The sequence below is a fragment of the Doryrhamphus excisus genome, linkage group LG21 (genome assembly GCF_037039965.1).
Source record: "Doryrhamphus excisus strain RoL-2023G ecotype Guam linkage group LG21, RoL_Dexc_Guam_v1.1, whole genome shotgun sequence".
Classification (NCBI taxonomy): domain Eukaryota; kingdom Metazoa; phylum Chordata; class Actinopteri; order Syngnathiformes; family Syngnathidae; genus Doryrhamphus; species Doryrhamphus excisus.
The window spans coordinates 244,141-272,089 of NC_136377.1; the positions used below are offsets into that span (position 1 = coordinate 244,141).

Here is a 27,949-nt window from a genome sequence, read left to right on the forward strand (position 1 = left end):
TAATGCTAGCTTTTATGACTGCATCTATTTTAGCATCAATATATTCCTTTCATGGTTATGCTGGCTGTAAGAATAAAAACACCTAAATACACATCTACTGACCGCTCCATGAGATACCCCTGCCTGACGTCATCAAGACACAAACAGGAAGTTGCACACCATAAAGAAGTGACGCTTTCCGCTTTTCGAAGGAAAGTATTTATTGGCCGTGTTTGAATCCGGGATCAGCATCCCACCAGGCCAGTAGCCTACCTGGTCTACGAAGTCCAGACGTTGGCAGGCTCCTGGTGAATCCTGGGGAATTCAGACGTCTGGCCTTCCACACTTCCTGGTTGTGTCACGTGGTCTCGTGTTTAGCCTGACTGACAGAATATCTGCCTTCCACACTTCCTGGTTGTGTCACGTGGTCTCCTGTTTGGCCTGACTGACAGAACATCTGCCTTCAATGGCGACTGTAAAATAACAAAGAATCGTTTTTTATGAGGTTTTACAGGAGAAAGAAGAAATGTTATCCTTCTACAGATTTATCTCCCAGCTCCACCTGATATATTAATATTCATAGCTCCTTTATTTAGTAGTAGTTGACGGATACTTTTGGGCTACTTCCTTCACTTCTACAACAAAGTTTTAAGTTTTACATTCTTAAAAGTTAACACAATAAAACATGTACGTGATGTACGCAAATAGCGGCCATCTTGTTCCATTTCTTTTCTGTTTCATGATATGAAGTGTTAGCTATTTACATAACATATTTACATATCAAAAGTCAAAGCTCTCCACGTTGTAGGAACTTTGAAGAATGACTTAACATTCAAACGCTGCGCACATCAATAAATCGATACTTACGATTTACAAACAAAGAATACTTAATCAATACTTCTCTCACCGTAATGTCGACGAAGGGCTGAACGGAAGCGTGCAAAGAATGCTGGGATATGATGGCCACCAAGGTTGGTTGGAATGCACACTTCCTCTCGCTGGAGGACGACACATTTGGAGGAGCCCCAAAAAATTGGAGGAGCCTTCGCGCAGCGCGATGACGTCATGCAAGCCACTAATGCGCACTTTTAACACGCAGACCCGGAATTCAAACACAGCCATGAGGTAACATGCAATGACAGACTTTCACCACTAAGAGACGTCATACCTCAACCGGCCACCAGAGGGCAGCACACTAGGAAGAAGGTGGAAAGTAATGACGTCATCATTAAAACTTCCACCGTCTTTACCAAATTATATATGTTTTTGTCTATATCTTGTTTTTTTTATTTTTCTTAAAGAAAAGTCTAAGCTGTTACTAGTGTGATCTTTTTATTTTCAGAGTGGTGGGCGTACACATGGGGCGGGCGCATCTAGCTGGGGGCGTGTCAGCTTTTTTCCATCCGTCACGTCACAAAACGACGATCGTTTGCGCGCGTCTTCTCTCCAAAGTGCGTTCATCGTGAAGCCATTTGTGAGGAGTTTGGCGTGGAAGAACAAGCGCAGGAGTACGCAGGAGTACGCAGAAGTACGCAGGAGTACACAGAAAGCACTGCTTTATTGACGGCACTGGACCGGGGGTGTCAGAGTGGGAGCAGCTAGCTGTGGCTAAGGCAACACAAAGCATGCAGATAGCGCCATCATATTGCCTTCAAACATGGACATTGTACAAATAGGAAGAAAATATCTTTTCCACACAATGAATGAAAAATACACTTTGTCCTCCTCCAAGAAAATAAATAGAGCAAAAATAATAATTTAAAATAGCTCTTATATTTCTGTGTAGAATATTTCTCTTTGCTATTAACAAACATTCACGTCAGACATCCGTCCTGGATTTGGAGATGAGGATTCCCAGCCAAAGGCTTTTTTCCAATCATCACGCCTTTCCGCACTTCCACCCCCAGGGGGCGTCATGTTGCCATTCAAGGTCAAGCAATACCGCTGGTCGCCTCAAGAGGCAACGGTGAGTCAAGTGGAGGGGGGGGGGGGGTTCTGGTGATGGAACAGGAAATAACGCGGGCTTTTTAAACATGGCCTCCTTGCTTGCTGGCCCCTACCATTCCGGCACGCTTTCTCCACATGGCAGAAAGACGCCCGGTAGCCAAGGCAACCCAAGCGTGCTTGGAGCCTCCTCTCGGCCAATCACGTAGACGCTGACGCATAACAGACACAATCACGCTTGTAATCTGATAGCTCGGTCAGCGTACTTCCTGGAAGCTCTTTTTGAAGCACTTTTACTTTGCTACCTGAGATTCACTCAGGCCGAGTACCAATACGAGTACTTTGCTACCTGAGATTCACTCAGGCCGAGTACCAATACGAGTACTTTGCTACCTGAGATTCACCCAGGCCGAGTACCAATACGAGTACTTTGCTACCTGAGATTCACTCAGGCCGAGTACCAATACGAGTACTTTGCTACCTGAGATTCACCCAGGCCGAGTACCAATACGAGTACTTTGCTACCTGAGATTCACCCAGGCCGAGTACCAATACGAGTACTTTGCTACCTGAGATTCACTCAGGCCGAGTACCAATACGAGTACTTTGCTACCTGAGATTCACTCAGGCCGAGTACCAATACGAGTACTTTGCTACCTGAGATTCCCTCGGGCCGAGTACCAATACAAGTACTTTGCTACTTGAACACTGCCAATGAGATTCCCTCGGGCCGAGTACCAGTACCACGTTTAAGTATGTATGTATTCCAAACCCGTTGACCCCTGTGGTATCTGCGGTGACCTGGTGAGGTGAGTCGACCGGGAGCGATTTCATTCCACTTCCTGTCGTTCCAACTCAGCGTGCTGGGCGCTGGAGCCCATTCCATTCAAATCAAATTCTTCCAATGAAATTCCAAATTTGGAATTTTACACCAGGCTGGAATGAAAAATGTAAAAGTGATTTTTGCCTTCTCCAGAAACAACTTGGTCCTGAGCCCGTGATGTGTTCATGTGCACGTGGAGTAGCTGGAGTGGGCAGCATTCCCGAAAACAACAAAGTCACATGACCAGAGCCGACTTTGGTAGGAAGGAAGGAAGCAGAGGGCATTGTCGCCTCAGAGTAACTAGTAATTAGAGAAGTAATACTTGAAAGTGGAAGTGGGTTGACGTCCACCGCCGCGCCGCCATCTTTCTTTTTCTATGTGCCTCGCTTGCAAAAATCCTCCTTCCAATAAAAAAGCTAAATATGAATATAAAATGTAGCTTTTTATATTCAACACATTTTTATTGTCATTCTTTGAAACCCCTGAGATGACCACCCGCCGCCTTCGCTACCACGGAGCAACGGAAGCAAACGCCTCCTCCTGATGGCTAGACCAGTCCAACACGTCCTCTAGACCGCTCCAGTATGTTTTCTAGACCAGCATGTCTTGTCCTATACAGCACGTCTACTAGACCAGCATGTCCTCTAGACCAGCACGTCTACTAGACCAGCACGTCCACTAGACCAGCATGTCCTCTAGACCAGCACGTCTACTAGACCAGCATGTCCTCTAGACCAGCACGTCTACTAGACCAGCATGTCCTCTAGACCAGCATGTCCTCTAGACCACTCCAGCATGTTTTCTAGACCAGCATGTCTCGTCCTGTACAGCACGTCTACTAGACCAGCATGTCTTGTCCTATCCAGCATGTCTACTAGACCAGCACGTTTACTAGACCAGCACTTCTACTAGACCAGCATGTCTCGTCCTATCCAGCATTTCTACTAGACCAGCACGTTTACTAGACCAGCACGTCTACTAGATCAGCATGTCTCGTCCTATCCAGCATTTCTACTAGACCAGCACATCTACTAGACCAGCATGTCTCGTCCTATCCAGCATTTCTACTAGACCAGCACATCTACTAGACCAGTATGTCTAGTAGACCAGCACGTCTACTAGACCAGCATGTCTCGTCCTATCCAGCATTTCTACTAGACCAGCACATCTACTAGACCAGTATGTCTAGTAGACCAGCACGTCTACTAGACCAGCATGTCTCGGCCCATCCAGCACGTCTGCCATACTTTGCAGTATTTTGTGGTCCAATGGATGCAACATTTAGGACGTAACGTGACTGCGTATCGGTTATGGATATGGTCACTAGTGGGGGGGTGGGGGGCGGGTCTTAGACGAGATTGACGGCAATCGCTGCTCATGCATCCATTCAGGCACTCTGCAAGGATTCTTTAAGGAGCGCGGGCGGGGCGACATTCGGCGGCCGTCCTCTGGCTCTGATTGTTAAGAATCGGATTTGGAAAATTCTGAATGATTGAGGAGGCGGGGCATGGGGCTGGGGACTGGGGGACTGGGGGCCGGGGGCGCGGGTGCGACACAAGGCACACTTTCAAAAGACTTTTACAGGCAAAGAGAAGAATGATCAGAAATGTTGCTATCAGAGCTTTGCTAATCTCTATGAAGCAGCCAGTGCTAACGCTACTTGCTAGCTAGTTGTGCTTTCCGACGCTTGCCGCCCAACGGGACCCTGAACGCAGCGTCCGTAAGAATATTTACATGAATGCCCCAACGTCTTTGTGTGTGTGGACACAAGTCCAACAAGGTGTTTCCTGTTTTAGCCGCTAAGCTAGTAGCTACATTCCATGGCTCCCAGTCGGCTTCCCGCCTTTAGGACGCCATCACGCTCCGCCTCAGCAGGTCCTCGTTGGCAGGATGCGACGCCGGCAGGCGGAGTTTGCGCCCGGTGGGCCGTGTGTCTAAGTCGCTCTGCTCGCCATCCGAAAAGTAGCCGTCGGTCACGGCGACGTCCAGCGAGGACGAGTCCTTAGGATCGGAACCCGACCTGACGACATTCCGCATTCTGGATCTGCCTTGGCGGGGGAGGCGGAGCGGCGGCATGGAGAGCGACGTGGGAGATGATGCGTCGGTGTTGCTGTCCCATGGACCCCCGTCCTCAGAGATGTGACAGGAGTCCATTTTGGAGATGGGGGGCTGCAGCGCCGGGTCCCTGCGGGGGTCAGCACTCCTGGTCTGGTGGTGATGGTGGTGGTGGTGTAGGACCCTGGGGGAACCTCTGGATCGTTCCCCCTTGCGCACCACCTGACCCCCCGGGTTCTCCTCACCTCCTCCGAGCCAGAGGCTCTTAGCGGTGGAGGCGCCGGCCGCTGACAAAACCGTGCGTGGCGAGGCGGTGCCGCAGGACGGCCGGGGCCCACGGGCGCGCGGCTTGCGACCCAGCTGGGGGGTTTTCCAAGTGGACTCCATTGAGTTCTCCATCATCAGATTGAGCAGGTTCTCCTCGCCCTGAAGGAGCTGCAAGCGAAGGAAGGAAGGAAGGAAGGAAGGAGGGAAGGCGGGAAGGAGGAAGCAAGGAAGCAAGGAAGCAAGGAAGGAAGGAAGGAGAGGAAGGAAGGAAGCAAGGAGAGGAAGGCGGGAGGGAGGGAGGGAGGGAGGAAGGAAGGAAGAAAGGAAGCAAGCAAGGAAGGAAGGTGGGAGGGAGGAAGGAAAGAAGGAAATAAGGAAGAAAGTTAGGAAGCAAGGAAGCAAGGAAGGAAGTTAGAAAGCAGGGAAGCAAGGAAGGAAGGGGGGAAGGCAGGAGGGAGGGAGGGAGGGAGGGAGGAAGCAAGGAAGGAAGGAAGCAAGGAAGGAATAAAGGAAGGAAGGAAAGAAGGAAGGAAGGATGGAAGCAAGCAAGGAAGGAAAGAAGGAAGTTAGGAAGCAAGGAAGCAAGGAGAGGAAGGCGGGAGGGAGGGAGGGAGGGAGGGAGGGAGGGAGGAAGGAAGAAAGGAAGGAAGGAAGCAAGCAAGGAAGGAAGGTGGGAGGGAGGAAGGAAAGAAGGAAATAAGGAAGAAAGTTAGGAAGCAAGGAAGCAAGGAAGGAAGTTAGAAAGCAGGGAAGCAAGGAAGGAAGGGGGGAAGGCAGGAGGGAGGAAGGAAGGAAGGAAGGAAGGAAGGAAAGAAGGAAGGAAGGATGGAAGCAAGCAAGGAAGGAAGGAAGGAAGCAAGGAAGGAAGTTAGGACGCAAGGAAGGAAGGAAGGAAAGAAGCAAGGAAGGAAGCAAGGAAGGAAGAAAGGAAGGAAGGAAAGAAAGAAGTAAGCAAGGAAGGAAGTTAGGAAGCAAGGAAGGAAGCAAGGAAGGGAGGAAGGAAGGAAGCAAGGAAGGAAGGTCAGTACTCTATCACATCCTGTTCGGATCTATTTTAGAGTAGCCGGTGTGCAGCTTGCGTGGCCGTCAGCATACAGCAGCCATTACTGGGTCACATGTGGCAACACGTCCAGACCGTGAGCTCGGTTCTCCCGGCACTGCCTTGATGCTCTTGGGCATGCACGGAGGAAAGCTCCACGACTTCCACGACGACATCACACCTTCACCTCCTCCACTTGATGACGCTCGTCATCTCGGACGCCTCATCGTGTTGGAAAACCTCCTCCCTCCGCGTGTAGCCCCCGGTCACGTGGTGGTCATGTGACCTTTGGTGGAGCGGGTAGGAGGCGGTGGTAGCGTGGCAGAGTAATGGCTGTGCTGCTCTACCAGCTGGAGTCCGGGTGGGCGTACCTGGTCAGACAGAAGGCTGCCGCTCTGGTCGCGGTGCCGGGAGCCCAGGGTCCACTCGCTGAGCACGTCGTCCGCCGCCATGTGCACGGAGCGCGCCAGCCAGCTGTCAAACAGCGAGTCGTCCAATGGGAAGGACTTGGACAAACCTGGGCAGACAAAAGACCGACAGCACGTCCTTAGGCGGACCGCAAGAGACTCCAGGAAGGATGCAGCATCGAGGACGCACGCGCTCTCTGCCGGAGGATGTTTTGGTTATCTCCGTCTAGAATCCCTTGGTAGTGGGGGACTGACATTTACCTGAAACTTACTTCTGTTCCACTGCTGGTTGCTAAAGAACGCAAGACGGTGGCTTCCATGTCAGTCATGCGGCCATCGAACACAACATTCCATCTAAAATGGCCGCCGGCCGAGGGGTTGAATGAGTTCAAGCATCGTGTCGTGTTTTACGAGCCACACGGCTACTCGTCTAAACCAGTGTCACGTATCTCCTAGCAGGTTTCTCTTTGGTGGTTTGCGGTGACAAGTGGCACCATCGTGGACGCCCTCCAGATATGGAGGCTGAAGGCTGCTACATGCTACATGCTACATGCTACATGATCTTCTGATAGATGATCGTATACATAGTGGTAGAAAGACCACATGTCCTTCCATCCATTCATCCATGGTTTGCTAAAGCCTCAATGTGATCACGCTGGCAAAGTGGCAGAACGTTGAGCAGATCCAGCGGAGGGGATTTAGGATGGAGCCCTGGGGGACGCCTCAGAAGAGCAAGAAGGTCAACGACCCGTCATCTTAAAGGTGTCAGCCTTACCTCCGGCCATGTCCTCTTCCAGCAGCTGGATCTGCAGGTGGAAGATCTTCTCCTGGAGGTCACACAGGCTGTGCTTCATCTTCTCCCTCCTGGTCACCATGTAGCACAGGTTGCGCACCTGCAGGAAGTAGACAATATAAAAGGCTCTCAAAGGAAACGGCGTGCGGGCTCACCCTCTCCAGGTCTTGTCGAAGGTGCGTGAAGAGTTTCAGGCGCCTGTAGAGGACGTCCTGCTCCTGCTGGGCCAGGTTGTCCACCTCGTCCCGCTTTAAGGTCACTAGAGGTTGATTGAAGTTGGACTTCCTCTTCAGCTTCCAGAACTGGTAGAGGAAGTCCACCTTGGAGAAGAAGCCATCATTGCTACACCCGCTTCTCGTCTGCTTGCTAAGCGTGAAGGTACCTGCGTGACAGGCAGCGCCAGGTTCTCCGCCACCTCGCCAGGGTCCACCAGTCGGTAGAAGTCGTCCTCCAGCTCCTGGAGCTTCTGCTTCCGCTGGCTCACTTTGTCCCTCTCCAGCTGGTCCCTCTCGGCTCTCTCGGACGCCGATACCGGATGGGGTGGCGACCTCGGGTCCGGGTCGCCGCACCTGCTCGGTTGATGCCAATCCGACCGGGGCTCGGCGGCCCGCTCGGGTCTGGTCGCCCCCCCGTTGGAAACGTTGGGGGCGGTGCCGCTGTGCTCCAGACAGAAGGACTTGAAGCGGACTTCGTCGTTCTCGGCCAGGATGGTCCTCATCTCCAGGCCACGGTCGAAGGCGCAGGTGACGTGGAAGGCCACGATGCAGGAGGGCGTGGAACACTGCCGGCATCAACACACGCTTAGCATGCTGTTAGCATGGTTGTTAGCGGTTAGCATACCAGCATGTTGTTGCTATGCACGTTAGCGTGTGGAGCGTCTTACCTGGATGCAGGTTCCTGTGTGCTCTCCACACACGCTGCAGGACAGGGCCCAGCGGCTGGTGGGGATGTGGGACACCTTGGTGATGGGCTCCATCTTCTCTGGACAGCCGATACTCACCTGGAACACACACACTCTATACTGTACACTGTACACTGTACACTGTCCTGTACACTCCATACTGTATCCTGTATACTCTATACTGTACACTCTATACTGTATCCTGTATACTCTATACTGTACACTCTATACTGTATCCTGTATACTCTATACTGTACACTCTATACTGTATCCTGTATACTCTATACTGTACACTCTATACTGTATCCTGTATACTCTATACTGTACACTGTACACTGTACACTGTCCTGTACACTCCATACTGTATCCTGTATACTCTATACTGTACACTCTATACTGTATCCTGTACACTCTATACTGTATCCTGTATACTCTATACTGTACACTCTATACTGTATCCTGTACACTCTATACTGTATCCTGTATACTCTATACTGTACACTCTATACTGTATCCTGTACACTCTATACTGTATCCTGTACACTCTATACCAGGGGTGGGCAAATATTTTGACTCGTGGGCCGCATTGAGTTAACAAAATTGTCCAGGGGGCCAGAACATGTATTTAACACACACATTTTCCTTGAATGATTTGTCTAATTGTAGCTGTATGTTCTCATGTGGCTTTTTTCAGGAGCACTTTAAACATCAAACTATGTCACTAAATTTTACATTTAAAAAAAAAATGACTAAATAAGACATGTTGCCAGTTTGTATGTTAAAAGTTGAAATACTGAAAAAGCAACTGGCGGGCCGGATTCAAACACTTGGTGGGCCGCATGTGGCCCCCGGGCCGTAGTTTGCCCACCCCTGCTCTATACTGTATCCTGTATACTCTATACTGTACACTCTATACTGTATCCTGTATACTCTATACTGTACACTCTATACTCTATACTGTACACTCTATACTGTATCCTGTATACTCTATACTGTATCCTGTATACTCTATACTGTACACTCTATACTGTATCCTGTATACTCTATACTGTATCCTGTATACTCTATACTGTATCCTGTATACTCTATACTGTACACTCTATACTGTATCCTGTACACTCTATACTGTATCCTGTATACTCTATACTGTACACTCTATACTGTATCCTGTATACTCTATACTGTATCCTGTATACTCTATACCAGGGGTCAGCAACCTGCGGCTCCAGAGCCGCATGTGGCTCTTCAGCCTCTTTATTGTGGCTCCCTTTGCGATGCTTGAATATTTTTAACACCCGAGTGGGGAAAATGCACGTCTTTTGTAATGAGTTTTAAAAAATCCAACTTTGTCTGAGACCATGAATGCATCCTGAGTGAGTTCTGACTGCTATCCAGTTCAGTACATGAAGAAAAACAAGTAATACTTACCTACAAATCTAAAAAATAAATTCGAGATAATTTAAAAACAGCGGCATGGGAACTTGTTTTTACGTTTACAGTAGTTTACACATACATTTATGTAAGTTTATCTCCAAAACTAGCAAGAGTACTCCAACTCGTCTTTTCTTATCTGAACTACTTTGATACCCCCAAATTCCCTCCAATGTTGTTTTAAACATACTATATGTTTTGCGGCTCCAGGCTATTTTTCTTCAGTGGGCATTGGGTAAAATGGCTCTTTTCATAGTAAAGGTTGCCGACCCCTGCTCTATACTGTACACTCTATACAGTATCCTGTATACTCTATACTGTACACTCTATACTGTATCCTGTATACTCTATACTGTATCCTGTACACTCTATACTGTATCCTGTACACTCTATACTGTATCCTGTATACTCTATACTGTACACTCTATACTGTATCCTGTATACTCTATACTGTACACTCTATACTGTATCCTGTATACTCTATACTGTATCCTGTATACTCTATACTGTACACTCTATACTTTATCCTGTATACGCTATACTGTATCCTGTATACTCTATACTGTACACTCTATACAGTATCCTGTATACTCTATACTGTACACTCTATACTGTATCCTGTATACTCTATACTGTATCCTGTACACTCTATACTGTATCCTGTACACTCTATACTGTATCCTGTATACTCTATACTGTACACTCTATACTGTATCCTGTATACTCTATACTGTACACTCTATACTGTATCCTGTATACCCTATACTGTACACTCTATACTGAATACTGTACAATGTACAGTGTACTGTACACTGCAAGCATGCTTTTCCTCCAAACAGGCTGGAAGATGATCCATCAGCCAGGCTTCCAGTGTGGACTTGTGTAGGTTCACTCCAGCCGTAGTTAAATAGAGTAAATGCATGATGCTTTTTTATTGCGCGGTGCTGGAAGTCAGAGTGGAGTTGCGATGCATACAAAGGAAGAAGAATCGTTTTAGCGCATGGACGTCACAGAGAAGAGTGGACTTTCCTCCACGGCTACGTAGCGCTACGTCGGCCGGGGCAGCTAGCTTGTACGGCTCAGACGTCAAGGAGCGTCAACACGAGAGCTGCCGTGCAAACAAGAGAAGTTGGACGAGATTTCTACCCAGATGCCAAAATCCTCGGCTCGAGCTCTGTGGACCTCTTTCAGAAGAATTAAACAGAAAAAGAACAGGCTTCGCCGCACGTCGTGAAAGAGCGTCAGCGTCTACCGTTGCTGTACAAACGAATGATACGGAACGGGAAGGACCTCCTTCACCGCCGGAGCCTCACCTCGGGGATCCATAAGGCACAGCTGACGTGGACCCACTTGGTTCCACTGCGGGTGGGCTTGAGGGCGCCGCCCCTCTTGGGGCACAGCAGACATTTGGGCTGGACGCCCAGCGCACACGTCCGGCACAGCCAGTTGCCCTGCGGCACCTTCAGGATGCCGTAGCACGCCTACCATGGAGAGAAGAGAGCATCAAGGTCTCCACCTGACACGGGTACACGCAGTACTTGATGATGTCGTGGTGGTATTCACAGGTACACGCAGTACTTGATGATGTCGTGGTGGTATTCACAGGTACACGCAGTACTTGATGATGTCGTGGTGGTATTCACAGGTACACGCAGTACTTGATGATGTCGTGGTGGTATTCACAGGTACACGCAGTACTTGATGATGTCGTGGTGGTATTCACAGGTACACGCAGTACTTGATGATGTCGTGGTGGTATTCACAGGTACACGCAGTACTTGATGATGTCGTGGTGGTATTCACAGGTACACGCAGTACTTGATGATGTCGTGGTGGTATTCACAGGTACACGCAGTACTTGATGATGTCGTGGTGGTATTCACAGGTACACGCAGTACTTGATGATGTCGTGGTGGTATTCACAGGTACACGCAGTACTTGATGATGTCGTGGTGGTATTCACAGGTACATGCAGTACTTGATGATGTCGTGGTGGTATTCACAGGTACTGTACACCAAATACTTGCTCAGTACTTTGGATGTAACCCTACGCCCTGCAGCTGCTATTTTGGTGCTACATTTAGCTTCCTAGCTTAGCTTCCTACGCAGGTTTCCTATTGGCTTGAGGTCTGGAGGTCACTCCAGGACCAGGACATGCTTCCTACGGAGCCACGCCTTTGGTGCGTTTGGAATGATGGTCATGCAGGTCTGGAGTAGGAGGCCTGGAGTCTGAGGTCTTATTTGTGAAGACATCAGGTGACCATCAAGGCAGCCAATCAGAGGAGGACAGGAAGTTTTTTTCAAAAAACCCAATCCTCCCTCTCTCTTCACTTGATGAATAGGGACCCTGGACCATCGCTGGCTGCCAACCATCTCTCCTTACTTGGACTGTTACTGCTACTAGTACTACTACTAGTACTACTACTACTACTACTACTACACCCACTGTTGTCTGGGGGGCATCTGAAAAAACCTGCAGAGGAATTTTGCTGCTTTTTGTGTTTGACATTGCAGTGACCTTGATCTTTGACCTTGAGGTTTGAGCTTAGCAGGCTGAAAACGTGGGCGGGGGCGGGGCGCCCCCAAAGGCACGCTGGGATGAGTGTGGTGCAGAAGAGCAGCTTATGGATGAATGGGAGGCGGGACAAACCTGATGCACGCACACGTTGCACTTGTCGCAGAAGACCATCTCGTTACTGTCCTCGCCCTCGGGCGAGCGGCACACGTCGCACACCACGTCCTCGTCGTACTCGATGCCGAGGCCCTCCTCCGCCTCGATGGCCTGCTGCATCTTCTCCTCGCACACCCGCTCCAACTCCACCACCACCACCTCCATCGTCAGCTCGTCCAGCTCCGGCAGCGCTGCGGGCATCCGGGACATCGTTAGCACTTTGGCTGGGAAGGACACGGGAACCCGCCCGCACCCGGGGACCCCGTCTGCGTGTGCGCTCGGGGTTAGCATGCTAACGTGTACGCTATCATGACTCAGCCATCTTTAGCTTCATTTCAGACTGCAAGACATCCTGACTGCTACGTTCTCCTCGCCGACGCTCACCCATCTGGCTGAACTCCCGGTTGGCGAGGTCCAGCCAGGACACGTCGGTGTCGTCCAGGTCGTAGCAGCTGTACAGCGGGCCTGGCGGAGGCCGGGGGGGCGGAGACGCTCCACTCGTCGACTCGGACAGTAACCTGAAACAAAAAGTCTAGCGTCAGGGACCGCCTTGGCGAGGGTCATGTGACACAGGCGTACGGAACGCAACGCAGGCGCTGACGCACATCGTTTTTGTTTGTTGGCGACGCCCCGCCTCCTCCGCTCTCTATTTAGCACACATCATCATCATCATCATCATCATTGAAGCAGACGAGTGAAAGTAGCAAAGGACCAATGGAACGGTTATTTACAGTAAACAAACACCGTTACCATAGCAACCACAATACTGACCTTTCATCAGAGACCTGGAGGATTCTCTTCTTACCTTCTGAACGTCAATCAATGATAAGCTCCTTCCTCATGGACGCCATCCATACGCCTGTCAACCCACCCATCTAGCCACCATCCATCCATCCACCCATCCATCCACCATCTGATCCATCCATCCATCCACTCATCCAACCCACCATCTGATCCATCCATCCACCCACCCATCCAGCCACCATCCATCCACCATCTGATCCATCCATCCATCCATCCATCCACCCATCCATCCACCATCTGATCCATCCATCCACCCACCCATCCAGCCACCATCCATCCACCATCTGATCCATCCATCCATCCATCCATCCATCCACCCATCCATCCACCATCTGATCCATCCATCCATCCACTCATCCAACCCACCATCTGATCCATCCATCCACCCACCCATCCAGCCACCATCCATCCACCATCTGATCCATCCATCCATCCACCCACCATCTGATCCATCCATCCATCCATCCATCCATCCACCCATCCATCCACCATCTGATCCATCCATCCATCCACTCATCCAACCCACCATCTGATCCATCCATCCACCCACCCATCCAGCCACCATCCATCCACCCATCCATCCACCATCTGATCCATCCATCCATCCATCCACCCACCATCTGATCCATCCATCCATCCATCCATCCACCCATCCATCCACCATCTGATCCATCCATCCATCCACTCATCCAACCCACCATCTGATCCATCCATCCACCCACCCATCCAGCCACCATCCATCCACCCATCCATCCACCATCTGATCCATCCATCCATCCACCCACCATCTGATCCATCCATCCATCCATCCACCCATCCATCCACCATCTGATCCATCCACCCATCCAACCCACCATCATCCATCCATCCACCCCACCATCATCCATCCATCCAACCCACCATCATCCACCCATCCAACCCACCATCATCCATCCATCCAACCCACCATCATCCACCCATCCAACCCAACATCATCCACCCATCCATCCAACCCACCATCATCCATCCATCCAACCCACCATCATCCACCCATCCAACCCAACATCATCCACCCATCCAACCCACCATCATCCATCCATCCAACCCACCATCATCCATCCATCCATCCAACCCACCATCATCCACCCATCCAACCCACCATCATCCATCCATCCAACCCACCATCATCCACCCATCCAACCCACCATCATCCATCCATCCATGCTGCACACTTTTAAAGAAGCTGCTGAAGTAGACGTGTTTGCCATCAGGAGCCCCAGGGAGATGTTCCACCACTTGGTGGCACACTTAAGAAGGTTGTGATGATGATGATGTTTGATGTGGTTGCAGAAATGGGACAGGAAGGATGATTCCTCCATTCAGCTGCAGGAAGTAAACACTTTCATGCTAACAAACGGTAGCATTGAGGACATGTGGTGCATGCTAGGCTAACAAATAGCAGCATTGAGGACATGTGGTGCATGCTAGGCTAACAAATAGCAGCATTGAGGACATGTGGTGCATGCTAGGCTAACAAATAGCAGCATTGAGGAGATGTGGTGCATGCTAGGCTAACAAATAGCAGCATTGAGGACATGTGGTGCATGCTAGGCTAACAAATAGCATATATAATAAATAAATAGCAATAATATTGATTCCTTTATCTGTACTGTGAGACTGTACTTGCAAATGAAAGCAGGACAATGCAACCAACATCATGGAGAGCATCCAAGTATATTTAAGTGGCACATTGGGTACTCTAAATGTGTACAAGTTGGCAGACCTGCATTGAAATGAAAGCCCCTAGCAGCTTGCCATTTCAGTGATGCGTCCCCCCCCCCCCCAGGGGGGCCTGCCCCACTATTTGAGAGGCACTGGCATTGCAGGAGTGCGCAAGAAAGAGCCCCGAGATGGGGCCACGCCCACCAACATTGCGAAGTCAAAGGTTTCCATGTGAGCCAATCAAATCCAAGCATCGTCAGGCACTGAGTGCTCGCCATGAAGCCATCAGATGTGGAGGTCAAGGCCTGGAACGGTGGAAGGCCGGAAGGACACGTGAGGTCCATGTGGTTGGGGGGGGGGGGGGGGGGGGGGGGGAATAAAAGCCATACTTTTTGCTACCACTGAATTTCATTTCAGCAAAAGCACATTCATTTATCAACTCAGACAACCCCCCCCCCCCCCCCCCCAAAAGGCTTGCCAAACGTCAGACAAGGACACCTGATGAGGTTCCAAAGTGCTGACTCATCTCCAGAGACGTTGTTTGGGTCCCTCCCTTCCAAAGGTCAACGAGTTTACTCGCAGTCTGACTCACTTTTTGGAAGGAGCGCCGTCTCTCCACGCCGTCACGGCCCAACACTCTTGGTCAGCCAGCATGGATGGATGATGGATGGATGATGGATGGATGATGGATGGATGATGGATGGATGATGGATGGATGATGGATGGATGATGGATGGATGGATGGATGGATGATGGATGGATGGATGGATGGATGATGGATGGATGGATGGATGATGGATGGATGGATGATGGATGGATGATGGATGGATGGATGATGGATGGATGGATGATGGATGGATGATGGATGGATGATGGATGGATGGATGATGGATGGATGATGGATGGATGATGGATGGATGATGGATGGATGATGGATGGATGATGGATGGATGATGGATGGATGGTGTATAAAAGCTAATGCTAAAATGCTAAAGCTACTTAGCATTGAGAGACAGTACTGTACGTACTGGAGGTACTACATGGATCATGAAGCCACTTTGCCCCCCAGTTGGAGGTGTTGGCCAGGAAAACACGTTAGGAAGTTTGCTGTGCTTCCAGACTTCCAGACTCTGCTTGGCTCTGGAAGTCACGCTCGGGAGGAATGGAGGGTTCCTATTGGCTGGCTCGTCCCGCCAAAACCAAAGCAATGAAGAGGCGTGGCGAGAAGTAGACCCGCCGACCCCGCTTAGCTTCTGGATCAGACACCAGCCAGATGCTCTTTGGATCCTCTGGAGAACCAGGAGAAGGGCTGGACTCCAGTCCAACGCCGGCCAAAACATCAAGGTCATGGAGCAAAGCCATGACTCGGCTTCTGGTCCACATTCTTCTGGTAGGAATACTACTGCTTTTCCCTGCCAAATGACCCTTCCATCCTGGGAAAGTAGGCTACCATAGTATGCTGGGGCAATGGCTGATATTTGCCCCAGTGGACGCCATCTTCTCAGGCCACTTTTTACCACGATGGTCCTCCTCTTCCTGGTGAAACAGATCATTGATTTCTTTCTTTGGTATCTTAGGTGTTGATCCCAGATATGGACCACGGGAAAAGCTTTCTATGCTAGCAAATACAATCCCACGCTCCTAGCCGCACACGTCCCAAAGCGGCCCTGCTGCAGCAAGCTTCCTAACGAGCGACACGGGAAACTTCCCGATGCTTCCAAAGTCGCCCCAGTGAGACGGCTGCTGTGTCAGCGCTTTTCCACAAAAACACGAAACCACCCGGTCCACTTCACGTGCGGCTGGAAGGAACGTTCCGACCCGTTACGTAACACGCATGACGGCTTCGGGGTGGAGGTGGCAGACGGAGGACGAAGGCATGTGCCGGCAGCTGTCAATCAAAGCTCTGACTCAACATCATCTTCATCACTTCCTTCTCCAAAGAATCTATTGAGGGAAGAATCTACGTAGATATACGTACGTAGGGAAGAATCTACGTATGTATACCTACATAGGGAAGACTCTACGTATATATACGTACGTAGGGAAGAATCTACGTATGTATACCTACATAGGGAAGACTCTACGTATATATACGTACGTAGGGAAGAATCTACGTATGTATACCTACATAGGGAAGACTCTACGTATATATACGTACGTAGGGAAGAATCTACGTATGTATACCTACATAGGGAAGACTCTACGTATATATACGTACGTAGGGAAGAATCTACGTATGTATACCTACATAGGGAAGACTCTACGTATATATACGTACGTAGGGAAGAATCTACGTATGTATACCTACATAGGGAAGACTCTACGTATATATACGTACGTAGGGAAGAATCTACGTACGTATACCTACATAGGGAAGACTCTACGTATATATACACGTACGTAGGGAAGAATCTACGTATGTATACCTACATAGGGAAGACTCTACGTATATATACGTACGTAGGGAAGAATCTACGTATGTATACCTACATAGGGAAGACTCTACGTATATATACGTACGTACATATAAGTACGTACTTAGTAACCATTCTTAGGTTACCAAGTAACTGTCCTTAGGTTACCTAGTAACTGTCCTTAGGTTACTTAGTAACTGTCCTTAGGTTACCTAGTAACTGTCCTTAGGTTACCTAGTAACTGTCCTTAGGTTACCTAGTAACTGTCCTTAGGTTACGTAGTAACTGTCCTTAGGTTACCTAGTAACTGTCCTTAGGTTACCTAGTAACTGTCCTTAGGTTACCTAGTAACTGTCCTTAGGTTACCTAGTAACTGTCCTTAGGTTACCTAGTAACTGTCCTTAGGTTACCTAGTAACTGTCCTTAGGTTACCTAGTAACTGTCCTTAGCTTACTTAGTAACTGACCTTGAACAACCTTGAAGAAAGGTCCAACACACAGCAACCTCCCAAAGCAAAGCGTCCTTACCGCACCACAGGCTGTGGGATGGCGTCCAGGTTGGCGGGCACCTGCACCCCCTTCTCCCACTCTTGCCTCCACGGGTCCGACAGCACGTAGAAGTCGTCCGGGCCCAGCTGGGCCGAGTCGGGCAGCTTCATGGCCGTGATGAAGTCCGTCCGAAACACCTTGGAACACAAACACACACACACACACACACGATGTTACACTTTCTGTTTGGACTGGAACACAAACCCATCAGATCGCCCACTCTTTACTTTCCCAGCCACCTCAAACGCACCACACGTACACTTCCCAAGTAATGAATGTACTTTCCCCAAATACTACATACAGTATACTTTCCAAGTCATAAATATACTTGACAGGTCATAAATGTACTTTCCAAATACTAAATAGTGTACTTTTGGGGAATGGTATGTTCCCCGTTGGGGACCGGAATGCGGCATGAGCTGTGGATGCCTACGGAGCAGGTCCACACCATAACCCGCACACCGCCTTTCCAGATCCTCCACATTCTGCACCTATTCCAGCTGGATTTCCTCAGATTCCCAAGACATCCCTTCGAAGAAAAGTCTGGGAAAAGAAGAGAACATTTTCCCAGACGCGACTCCGGAGGGCGCCAGCGGTACTCGAGATGGCAGCCCCCAACCCTCCACGAGCTCAGCCCCTCCCCGGATGAGCGGGGAAGGGGAATAAAGCCCCCGAGTGAAGCGTGAAGGAGGGGCGCCAAGAAAAGACTTGGAAGTGGAAAGTATGTCCTCCTTTGGTGCTCCTCGCCACATCCGCCGCCATCATGATGCACTTCACACCAGCTCATTCACCAGCGACAACACCCCCCCCCCGGCTTCCATGCATCTTCGCCTAACCCCCACCACCCAACACCCCGGCTTCCATGCGTCTCCGCCTAACCCCCAGCCCCCACCCCCCGGCCCCCATGCCCGACTGCCAAGACTTGACAGTGAAAAAGTCACATAATGATGCTTCATTTCCTGCTTCCTGCGATGCCTTCAAAGACACAAGTCAAAGAAGGAAAAACAAGTTCCACCGTGCTGGCCTCAAAGAGATGCTTGATTAACCCGATTAACTCAATTAACTCCAACAATACCAACTGATAGCAAATATTTCATCTATTTGTGTTGGGGAGATGAACCCACACTGGTATTACACCTGCCCTGCGCTGGTACTGCTGGTACTGCTGGTACTGCTGGTACTGCCGGTACTGCCGGTACTGCCGGTACTGCCGGTACTGCCGGTACGAAATACAATATCAACTACCACACAGGAACTACTTTCCCTCCAGTGAAAAATGGCTAGAATATTTATTTTGCACATTGGGACCTTCTGAGGTTTTAGGTAGAGCTCCAAGATGCAAACGCAAAAAGGGGACCGGGGGGGGGGGGCAGACAAAAAAAAGGTGTACGCTATAAATGATGGAAGAAACAAGCGGTGGCAGTGTACCAGACGGATGGATTATTGTGTACTTTACTAAAAGGTGAGACCAATTCAGAGTTTTCAGATGAATAGAGAACTTTTAGAACAAGGACTTAAGCCTTTAGACATGGAGGCCATTACTGTTCTGCCGGCAGATTAGCATCCTTTTTAACAAGGTCTTGAGTGGACTTTTGGAAGTGGGCATCCATCTGGAAAGACACTTCCAGTATGACTGGGATACTGTGAACATCCAGCAGCAACACGATGAGAACTATACGGAAGCAAGTCCACCATCTACCTGGAGAAGCCTTCGTTGGGTGTCACCCCGTGACATCAGTGTCATCAGCTGTTTATCATGTTTCCACTTTCAAAGACAAACAATGTAGAACAGCAACGCTGATAAGTCAGGACAGGGACCTTTGAGGTCGTCCCTAAGGTCTCAAACGTGTCACTTCCTGTTTCCAAGCAGGGGCGTGGAGGATGGGGGTAAAAGGCGCAGCTCCCAGGTGTCCAAGTGTGTAGAAATCCCCAACATGAAAGGAGAAAGAGGAGAAACGTGCTCTGAAAACCTAAAAAGGAGAAAGTGGGTCACAGCTTGAGGATGATGGAGGCTTTAGACAGCCCTTACCCCCCCCCCCCCCCCCACCTCAGTCTCGGCATCCCCGCAGACCACCTCGTAAGACGCAAGTGAAAATGGCCGCCAGGAAGACGGGACCCGATTATGGAGCAAAGCCCAAAGGACGTGATGAATGCTGCTGCTGGCCACGCTTCCAGGTGGGATCTTCACATGAGGAATCACCAACATTCCCTTCCGGATGCAGGGGCTTCTTCCCAAGCAGGAACACAGATCACCCCCTCCAGGGTCAAACACAGCCCACGTACGTCAGGAACTTCCCATTCCAGACTGGCACATTCCCAAAACAAACAGCTGAAGTACTTTCAGAGTACTTCATTTTAGAGATAAAGGCTAGAAAAGGCGATAAAGGTCAATTTACACTTTCCTAACCTAACACAATTTCATTAACTCGTTATTGAACAACAGCTTGGACGTGCATTCATTCATATAATCCATATAATCCATATATTCCATATACTCCATATACTCCATATAATCCATATACTCCATATATTCCATATACTCCATATATTCCATATACTCCATATATTCCATATAATCCATATATTCCATATAATCCATATATTCCATATAATCCATATACTCCATATATTCCATATATTCCATATAATCCATATATTCCATATAATCCATATACTCCATATATTCTATATAATCCATATATTCCATATATTCCATATACTCCATATACTCCATATATTCCATATAATCCATATAATCCATATACTCCATATATTCCATATACTCCATATACTCCATATATTCCATATAATCCATATACTCCATATATTCTATATAATCCATATATTACATATATTCCATATACTCCATATATTCAGGATGAAAAAGATGCGCTTCTGGATCCTCATTTCTCCAAAAGTATTCATCATGGGCTCTCAGGAAGTCTGCCATCATTTGTAGTCTGCTGTTGTTGACGGTGGGAGCACCCAAGTTCTACTGCAGTCACCTGGTGAGTCGACCTGGAAGCTTTTGGGGATGTAGAAGGTGCCGAATGGTGCCTCCTGTTATCCGTGCAGAGAGCACTGCTGAGGAACCAGGAACCAGGAATGGTGCCTCCTGTTATCCGTGCAGAGACCACTGCTGAGGAACCAGGAACCAGGAATGGTGCCTCCAGTTATCCGTGCAGAGACCACTGCTGAGGAACCAGGAACCAGGAATGGTGCCTCCAGTTATCCGTGCAGAGAGCACTGCTGAGGAACCAGGAACCAGGAATGGTGCCTCCTGTTATCCGTGCAGAGACCACTGCTGAGGAACCAGGAACCAGGAATGGTGCCTCCAGTTATCCGTGCAGAGACCACTGCTGAGGAACCAGGAACCAGGAACCAGGAATGGTGCCTCCAGTTATCCGTGCAGAGAGCACTGCTGAGGAACCAGGAACCAGGAATGGTGCCTCCAGTTATCCGTGCAGAGAGCACTGCTGAGGAACCAGGAACCAGGAATGGTGCCTCCAGTTATCCGTGCAGAGAGCACTGCTGAGGAACCAGGAACCAGGAATGGTGCCTCCAGTTATCCGTGCAGAGAGCACTGCTGAGGAACCAGGAAGGTCCCAGGCATCATCGGAATGTTCAAACTAAGCCAGAAATAAAAGAGACTGTAGAGAAGAAAGAGAAAGGTCCAGGAAGAGGATCCTAGTCCAGCTCACGTACGCTGGCCCCACCCAGCCCAGGATCCTTTCTGCCATTCCTAAAGCATGGCTGACCTTCTGTTGGCGTGGAAGTCCTATTCCTCCTCATGATTGGAGGTGAGACACGTAGAGGAGATGACATTTATTGAACCAAGAGGTCCTTCAGGACTTTATCATGTAGTATTCCTTCATATGCTAACCTAGCATGATGCTGTTAGCAAGGCATAGCTATGCTGGTGTTGCTAACGCCTGCGTCTGTCCGTGGGCCTCCATCTTACTACGTTGTGTTTTATATGACATCTATGGCGCCCGACAATGCAGTACAAGTACACACTAGCACTTTTTGGACACATTAGCATGAAATTAAATTAGCATGCTAACTGTCTCCATCGTAGCATGAAGGCTAACACACGTCCGCTAGACTGCCGTTATCCAACAGTCAAAGACGGACCTTTGAGAAGAACTCCCGTTGGAGATGGACTCACCTCCGATGGTTTCTTGTGCTGGTGTCGGACCCACGTGATGCTGGTGGCCACGTTCTTACACGACCTCGACCACGATGTCACCTGACCTGCAGCAAAAGGGACGCTCTATTAGGTACACCTACACCAGCCAATACATTAATAACAACATGGATGGATGGATGATGGATGATGGATGGATGGGTGGATGGATGATGGATAGGTGGATGGATGGGTGGATGGATAGGTGGATGGATGATGGATGGATGGATGGGTGGGCGTACTGAACAGCACGGCATGCTGACCTTTGAACCCCAAAATCCCAGCTCCTCGACAGATCAATATCAATCAAAATCGGATCCAAAATGTTTGTGAATTGTGAATAAAGCTTTTATTCTGAAAGCACTAATCCTGAATCATTCCTTTTCCTGATTTTATTTTCGTTTCTTTGATCCTACCTTGGCCGTCCGCCCATCAAGCTGTGACAGCTACCTGACGTACGCTACCATACTGTACTGCCTGTACTGTACTGTATTGCCTGTACTGTATTGCCTGTACTGTATTGCCTGTACTGTACTGCCTGTACTGTACTGTACTGCCTGTACTGTACTGTATTGCCTGTACTGCCTGTACTCATACGGCTTCTTAGAAGACTCTGCTCATGCCCAGATGCTCATGTCATGCTAACCCAAGGATAGCCTGATATATGCTAATGTACGTATGACCCAACCCTGCTAATCATCATCATCATCATCGTGTTGGTATCGTGGATGGATTGGAGGTCATGCAGATGTCACTCAAACTTCATTTGGATTCATCCATTGACGGATGTTCATGGGCTGGGTGGGGCTCATGTAGAGTGGGTGGGGCTTGTCAGAGCGTTGTAGTACTACTGCAGAGTAGTGCTGCAAAGGAACCTACTGTCTGTGGTGTCGGAGTCGTTGCTGCTGGTGGAGTACTTCCTCCTCTTCCTCTCGCTCTCCATCTGCAGAAACACCAGACATGTTATTCTACCTGACACCTCCTTGGGGGGGGGGGGGGACACCGCAGCGCCCCCTACTGTCCTGGCCAGGAAGATGATGCCCTCCATGGCCTCCACGCTTCACTATCTCACCTTTTTATCCAAATCCTCAAATGCTTATTCACCACACACACACACACACACACGCACACACACACATGCACACACACACATGCACACACACACAACCACAAGAACTAAAGAACGCTTGTCAAGAGATCCTCACACATCCACCATGATGGAACACACCTTCTGTCGCTGTACATCATCGTCATCATCATCATACATCATCATCATACATCATACATCATCCATCATCCATCATCCATCATCATCATACATCATCCATCATCCATCATCCATCATCCATCATCATACATCATACATCATACATCATCCATCATCCATCATCCATCATACATCATACATCATACATCATCCATCATCCATCATCCATCATCCATCATCCATCATCATACATCATCATCATACATCATCCATCATCATCATACATCATCCATCATCCATCATCCATCATCCATCATCCATCATCATACATCATCATCATACATCATACATCATCCATCATCATCATACATCATCCATCATACATCATCATCATACATCATCATCCATCATAATCATACATCATCATACATCATACACCATCATCACACACCATCATCATACATCATACATCATCATACATCATCATCATACATCATCATCATACATCATCATCCATCATCATCATACATCATCATACATCATACATCATCATCATACATCATCATCATCATACATCATACATCATCATCATCATCATCATACATCATACATCATCATCATACATTTGGCTAATGTTGCTGGCACACAAACCACACGCTGTTTGCTGGGGAGTCAACACACACACACATGCATGCACACACACACACACACACACACACACACACACACACACACACACACACACACACACAGCCACTCCTTGAGGAGGCAGAGGTCAGTCAGTTTTATAGACAATCTTTGCATATAAATTGCTTCATAACAAACCATCCCTCCAAGGCACAGCTCTGGTGTGTGTGTGTCTGTGTGTGTCTGTGTGTGTGCGTGTCTGTGTGTGAGCATGTGTGTGTGTCTGTGTGTGAGCATGTGTGTGTGTCTGTGTGTGAGCATGTGTGTGTGTGTGTGTGTGAAATGTCCATCCCAAGCAGACGCTCCCTTTCCCCCTCTTCATCTTCCTCACTCTCAGCATCATTAGTACTGGGGTACCACCATCATCATCATCATCATCAGTGGCTTCCAGCATCTTGAAGTTCTTACTGGGAAGACTGGGGGTCCCACATGGACCCCCACGTGCAGGCGGCGGCCCCCTGCCACTTGTGTTGACAAGGACATCTCAAGGTGCTTTTATTTTATTTCACTTTGACTTCTTTTATTTTTATTCTTTACTATTTGGTCTTTTTTATATACTTTTTATTATTCATTCATTTACTAGCATTTATCCTCCCTAGGGTGGGGGCGGGGGGGGGACTGGTGGACTGGTGGCCAGCCAATCCCAGGGCACATATAGACAAACAACCATTCACACTCACATTCATACCTATGGACAATTGGGGGGGGGGGGGGTGATGCTAGCATGTTTTTGGAATGGGGGGGTACCGGGGGAAAAGCCATGCATGCACAGGTAGAACATGCAAACACCACACAGAGATGGCCAAGGGTGGAATTGAACTCAGGTCTCCTAGTTGTGTGGCCTGCATGTTAACCACTCCCCACCGTGCAGCCCATGTTTTTATTATTTACTTGTTAAAATGTTCAAGTATTTTTTTTGAATGAAAGTTTTCCACTTTGTGTATTCCACTTGACTGTTCCTTACATAAAGACACACCAGGACATGTCCCAATACTTCTGTCTATATGGTGTGTGTGTGTGTGTGTGTGCGTGTTGACCGGAAAGCAGTGATGAGTCACTGGGATGTTGACATCACCAACATTCCCATCAGCCGCTGTGACTCCGCCTCCCTAAGATGGACATGTGCACCTTCAACAGAGACAAGACATGCGTGCAGCATGGAGGTTACCTACAGCCACTGCTGTAAACACCAATGCTTGGCTAATTGGAGACCACGGCCCCGCCGATTATACAAGACTCTGCAGTGAACTGACGACACGCCCTAATTGGAGCGTTTACGTTACGTTACGTTACGTTTACGTTTACGTTACGTTACGTTAGCCACAAAACCAACCAAGTGACCTCCCACAGACGGCTCAACCTAGCGGACCCAGGGACCCAGGGACCCAGGGACCCAGGGACCCAGGTTCTGATGGGCCTCCAGCCCCCCCACCAAGATGTCCACCTCCCTTCCGGTCAAGTTCCACGTCTTCGTTCTCTGCAGCCCTCATTGAGAAGAACCCAGCCAGATGCAATCTGCTCCGAAAAAAAGTACGTTGGCCAGAACCGCAGCTGCACGGCACGGAGCCGGTGTGCGGATCTCCATCTTGCAGGGGGCGTGGCTACAACGGCGCCGTGACGGAGCCCGGGGTTCGCCGTCATTAACGTCATCTTACGCTCTCATTTTTATGGACAGGAATATTCCTCTATCATACTTTCATCACTTCCTGTCACGGGATGGATGCACCTGGACGCTAACGCTACAATACTTACACTACTACAGTATATACTGCACATAGAGTACATACACTACTACAGTACATACAGTACATACACCACTTACACTACTACAGTATATACTGCACATAGAGTACATACACTACTACAGTACATACAGTACATACACCACTTACACTACTACAGAACATACTGCACATAGAGTACATACACTACTACAGTACATACAGTACATACACCACTTACACTACTACAGAACATAGAGTACTTACACTACTTACATTACTACAGTACATAGAGTACATGGAGTACATACACTACTTACACTATTACAGTATATACTGCACATAGGGTACATACACTACTACAGTACATACACTACTACAGTACATACACTACAGTACATAGAGTACATGGAGTACATACACTACTTACACTACTACAGTACATACTGCACATTGAGCACATACACTACTTACACTACTACAGTACATACCGGACATAGAGTACATACAATATTTACACTACACACTGTACATAGAGTACATGGAGTACATACACTACACATTGTATATAGAGTACATACAGTACTGTATATACACTACATGGAGTACATGCACTACACACTGTACATATTGTACATATAGTATACACATATTGTATGTAGAGTACATGGAGTATGCGAGTACACAAAGTATGTGTCTAGATGGAGTATGTGAGTACACAAAGTATGTGTCTAGATGGAGTATGTGAGTACACAAAGTATGTGTCTAGATGGAGTATGTGAGTAGATATACGTATATGACACAGATAGGAGGTTAGACTCCAATCCTACGTCAATCATCCAGCCCCTCCCTGCTCTTCCTCATCCTCTTCTTCCTCTAGCTGCGTCCCACACCACGTGGGGTCCTTACCCCTTTTTTCAGCCAATCACTGCTCAGCACAGCATACACGCTGTTTATGTTCCTTCGTCTTATGCTCCGCCCACTCACACACCATGACTCATTGCTGACATGGGGGGGGGGGTGAAGAGCACGGTAGAGCTGTGTGTGTGTGCGTGTGCGTGTGCGTGCTGATGGTGAAAGGGGAGGAAGTGGATTGATTCAAGAGCCTTGCTCCCCATGTGACATACAAGTACACTCCCAGCACCCCCCCCCCCCAAACCACGCATGGCCACGTCCTGCACGTGCTCATGTTGAGAAAAGACGGAAACGCACTTGAGGCAAGCCCCGCCCCTTCACCAAGGCTGATGCGCTGCGAGCCACACAGCCAATCTTCTAAAACACGCCCACCGCCACTTCTGATTGGTTGCAAGACGGTCAACAGGAAGCAGCAGAGGTTGCCTACAGCCACAGCAGCCGCATCATTTTGGTACCTGATTGATTGAAGTGTTGCATTCATCTAGCTACATCTGCTAGCACCAGCGGGGGGGGGGGCTAATTCGTAAATGCGCGCGTGCGTGCTCAGCCTTCCTAAAAACACAGCCCCCCCCCCCCAGAGCAAAGGAGCAAATATCAATCTATGCGAATGTTTTCTATGCACCCACACCCCCAACCAAGTTGCATCATGGTGACGTAAATGGGGGGATGGGGGGGGGGGTTACCTTGTCCAGAAGAAGATGAGATATTCCCAAAGGTTGCTGGAGCATCAGCAGAGACGCACGTGCACTTTTGATGGCTTCAATCTTGTGTTTCCGGTGGTTGAAGTCAGCGGGTGGGTGACAGGACCCTCCCCGCCCCCCTCCCTCCCTCCCCGGTCCCCGCACGCCGACAGCTCCGCTTAAAGACGGAGCCGATCCAAAAGGGAAAAGTGCGAGTGGGTGCTCCGGGTCACGGATGCCAGAGGCCGGGGTGTCGCCGCCGTCGCAGCCGCCTTTCAGTGCGCGCCGAGCGGGGCGCAGCGCTCAACATGCCGCTCACTGGAAAGCATGTCGCATTTTGCAGGGAAGCCTAGAGGCTGGCGTGCAAAGGAGTGATAGGAATCAAACATGGGTCCTTCCCCGCTGCCAAAGGGTAGAGCAGGGGGTGGTGGTGGGGGGGCAGACGGATGCTTTAAGTCCAAACGATGACTCAGAGAAAAGATTGCAATCCAGTTTCGCAATGTCCTCCTGTTCCTCTTCTTCTTCCAAAACACAGCGGCCAGCTCTCCTCTTCTTCACCGCCTCGCCTCCGTGCGCGGTGGACGCTCCTCCGCCAAACCGCTACGGTCCTCCTGCTCTTGCCCCGGACAGGAGGGAAGCAAACAGGAGCCCCCTCCCCTGCAAAAACCTGGACGAATTCAGCCGAGAGCCTCAGCTTGAAAACTCTTTTGGCGCCATATTTATGGCGTACTTTCAATTGAGCGCAAGCAGCGAGGCTGCACTTCCTCTTTCACTGG

General features: G+C 49.1%; 1 protein-coding gene across 1 annotated transcript; it reads right to left on the reverse strand.

The window, feature by feature from the left end:
- Positions 1 to 1,518: 1,518 nt before the first annotated feature.
- On the reverse strand, positions 1,519 to 27,949 carry jade2 (jade family PHD finger 2). The gene is made up of 13 exons (XM_058086221.2): positions 27,177 to 27,949; positions 22,843 to 22,906; positions 21,946 to 22,031; positions 17,757 to 17,914; positions 12,695 to 12,828; positions 12,290 to 12,501; positions 10,953 to 11,120; positions 8,191 to 8,307; positions 7,690 to 8,088; positions 7,463 to 7,627; positions 7,290 to 7,407; positions 6,479 to 6,624; positions 1,519 to 5,236 (listed from the first exon to the last, which is right to left on the reverse strand). The coding sequence occupies exons 1-13, from the start codon at positions 27,219 to 27,221 to the stop codon at positions 4,592 to 4,594; spliced, it is 2,457 nt and encodes an 818-aa protein (XP_057942204.2). The 5' UTR covers positions 27,222 to 27,949; the 3' UTR covers positions 1,519 to 4,591.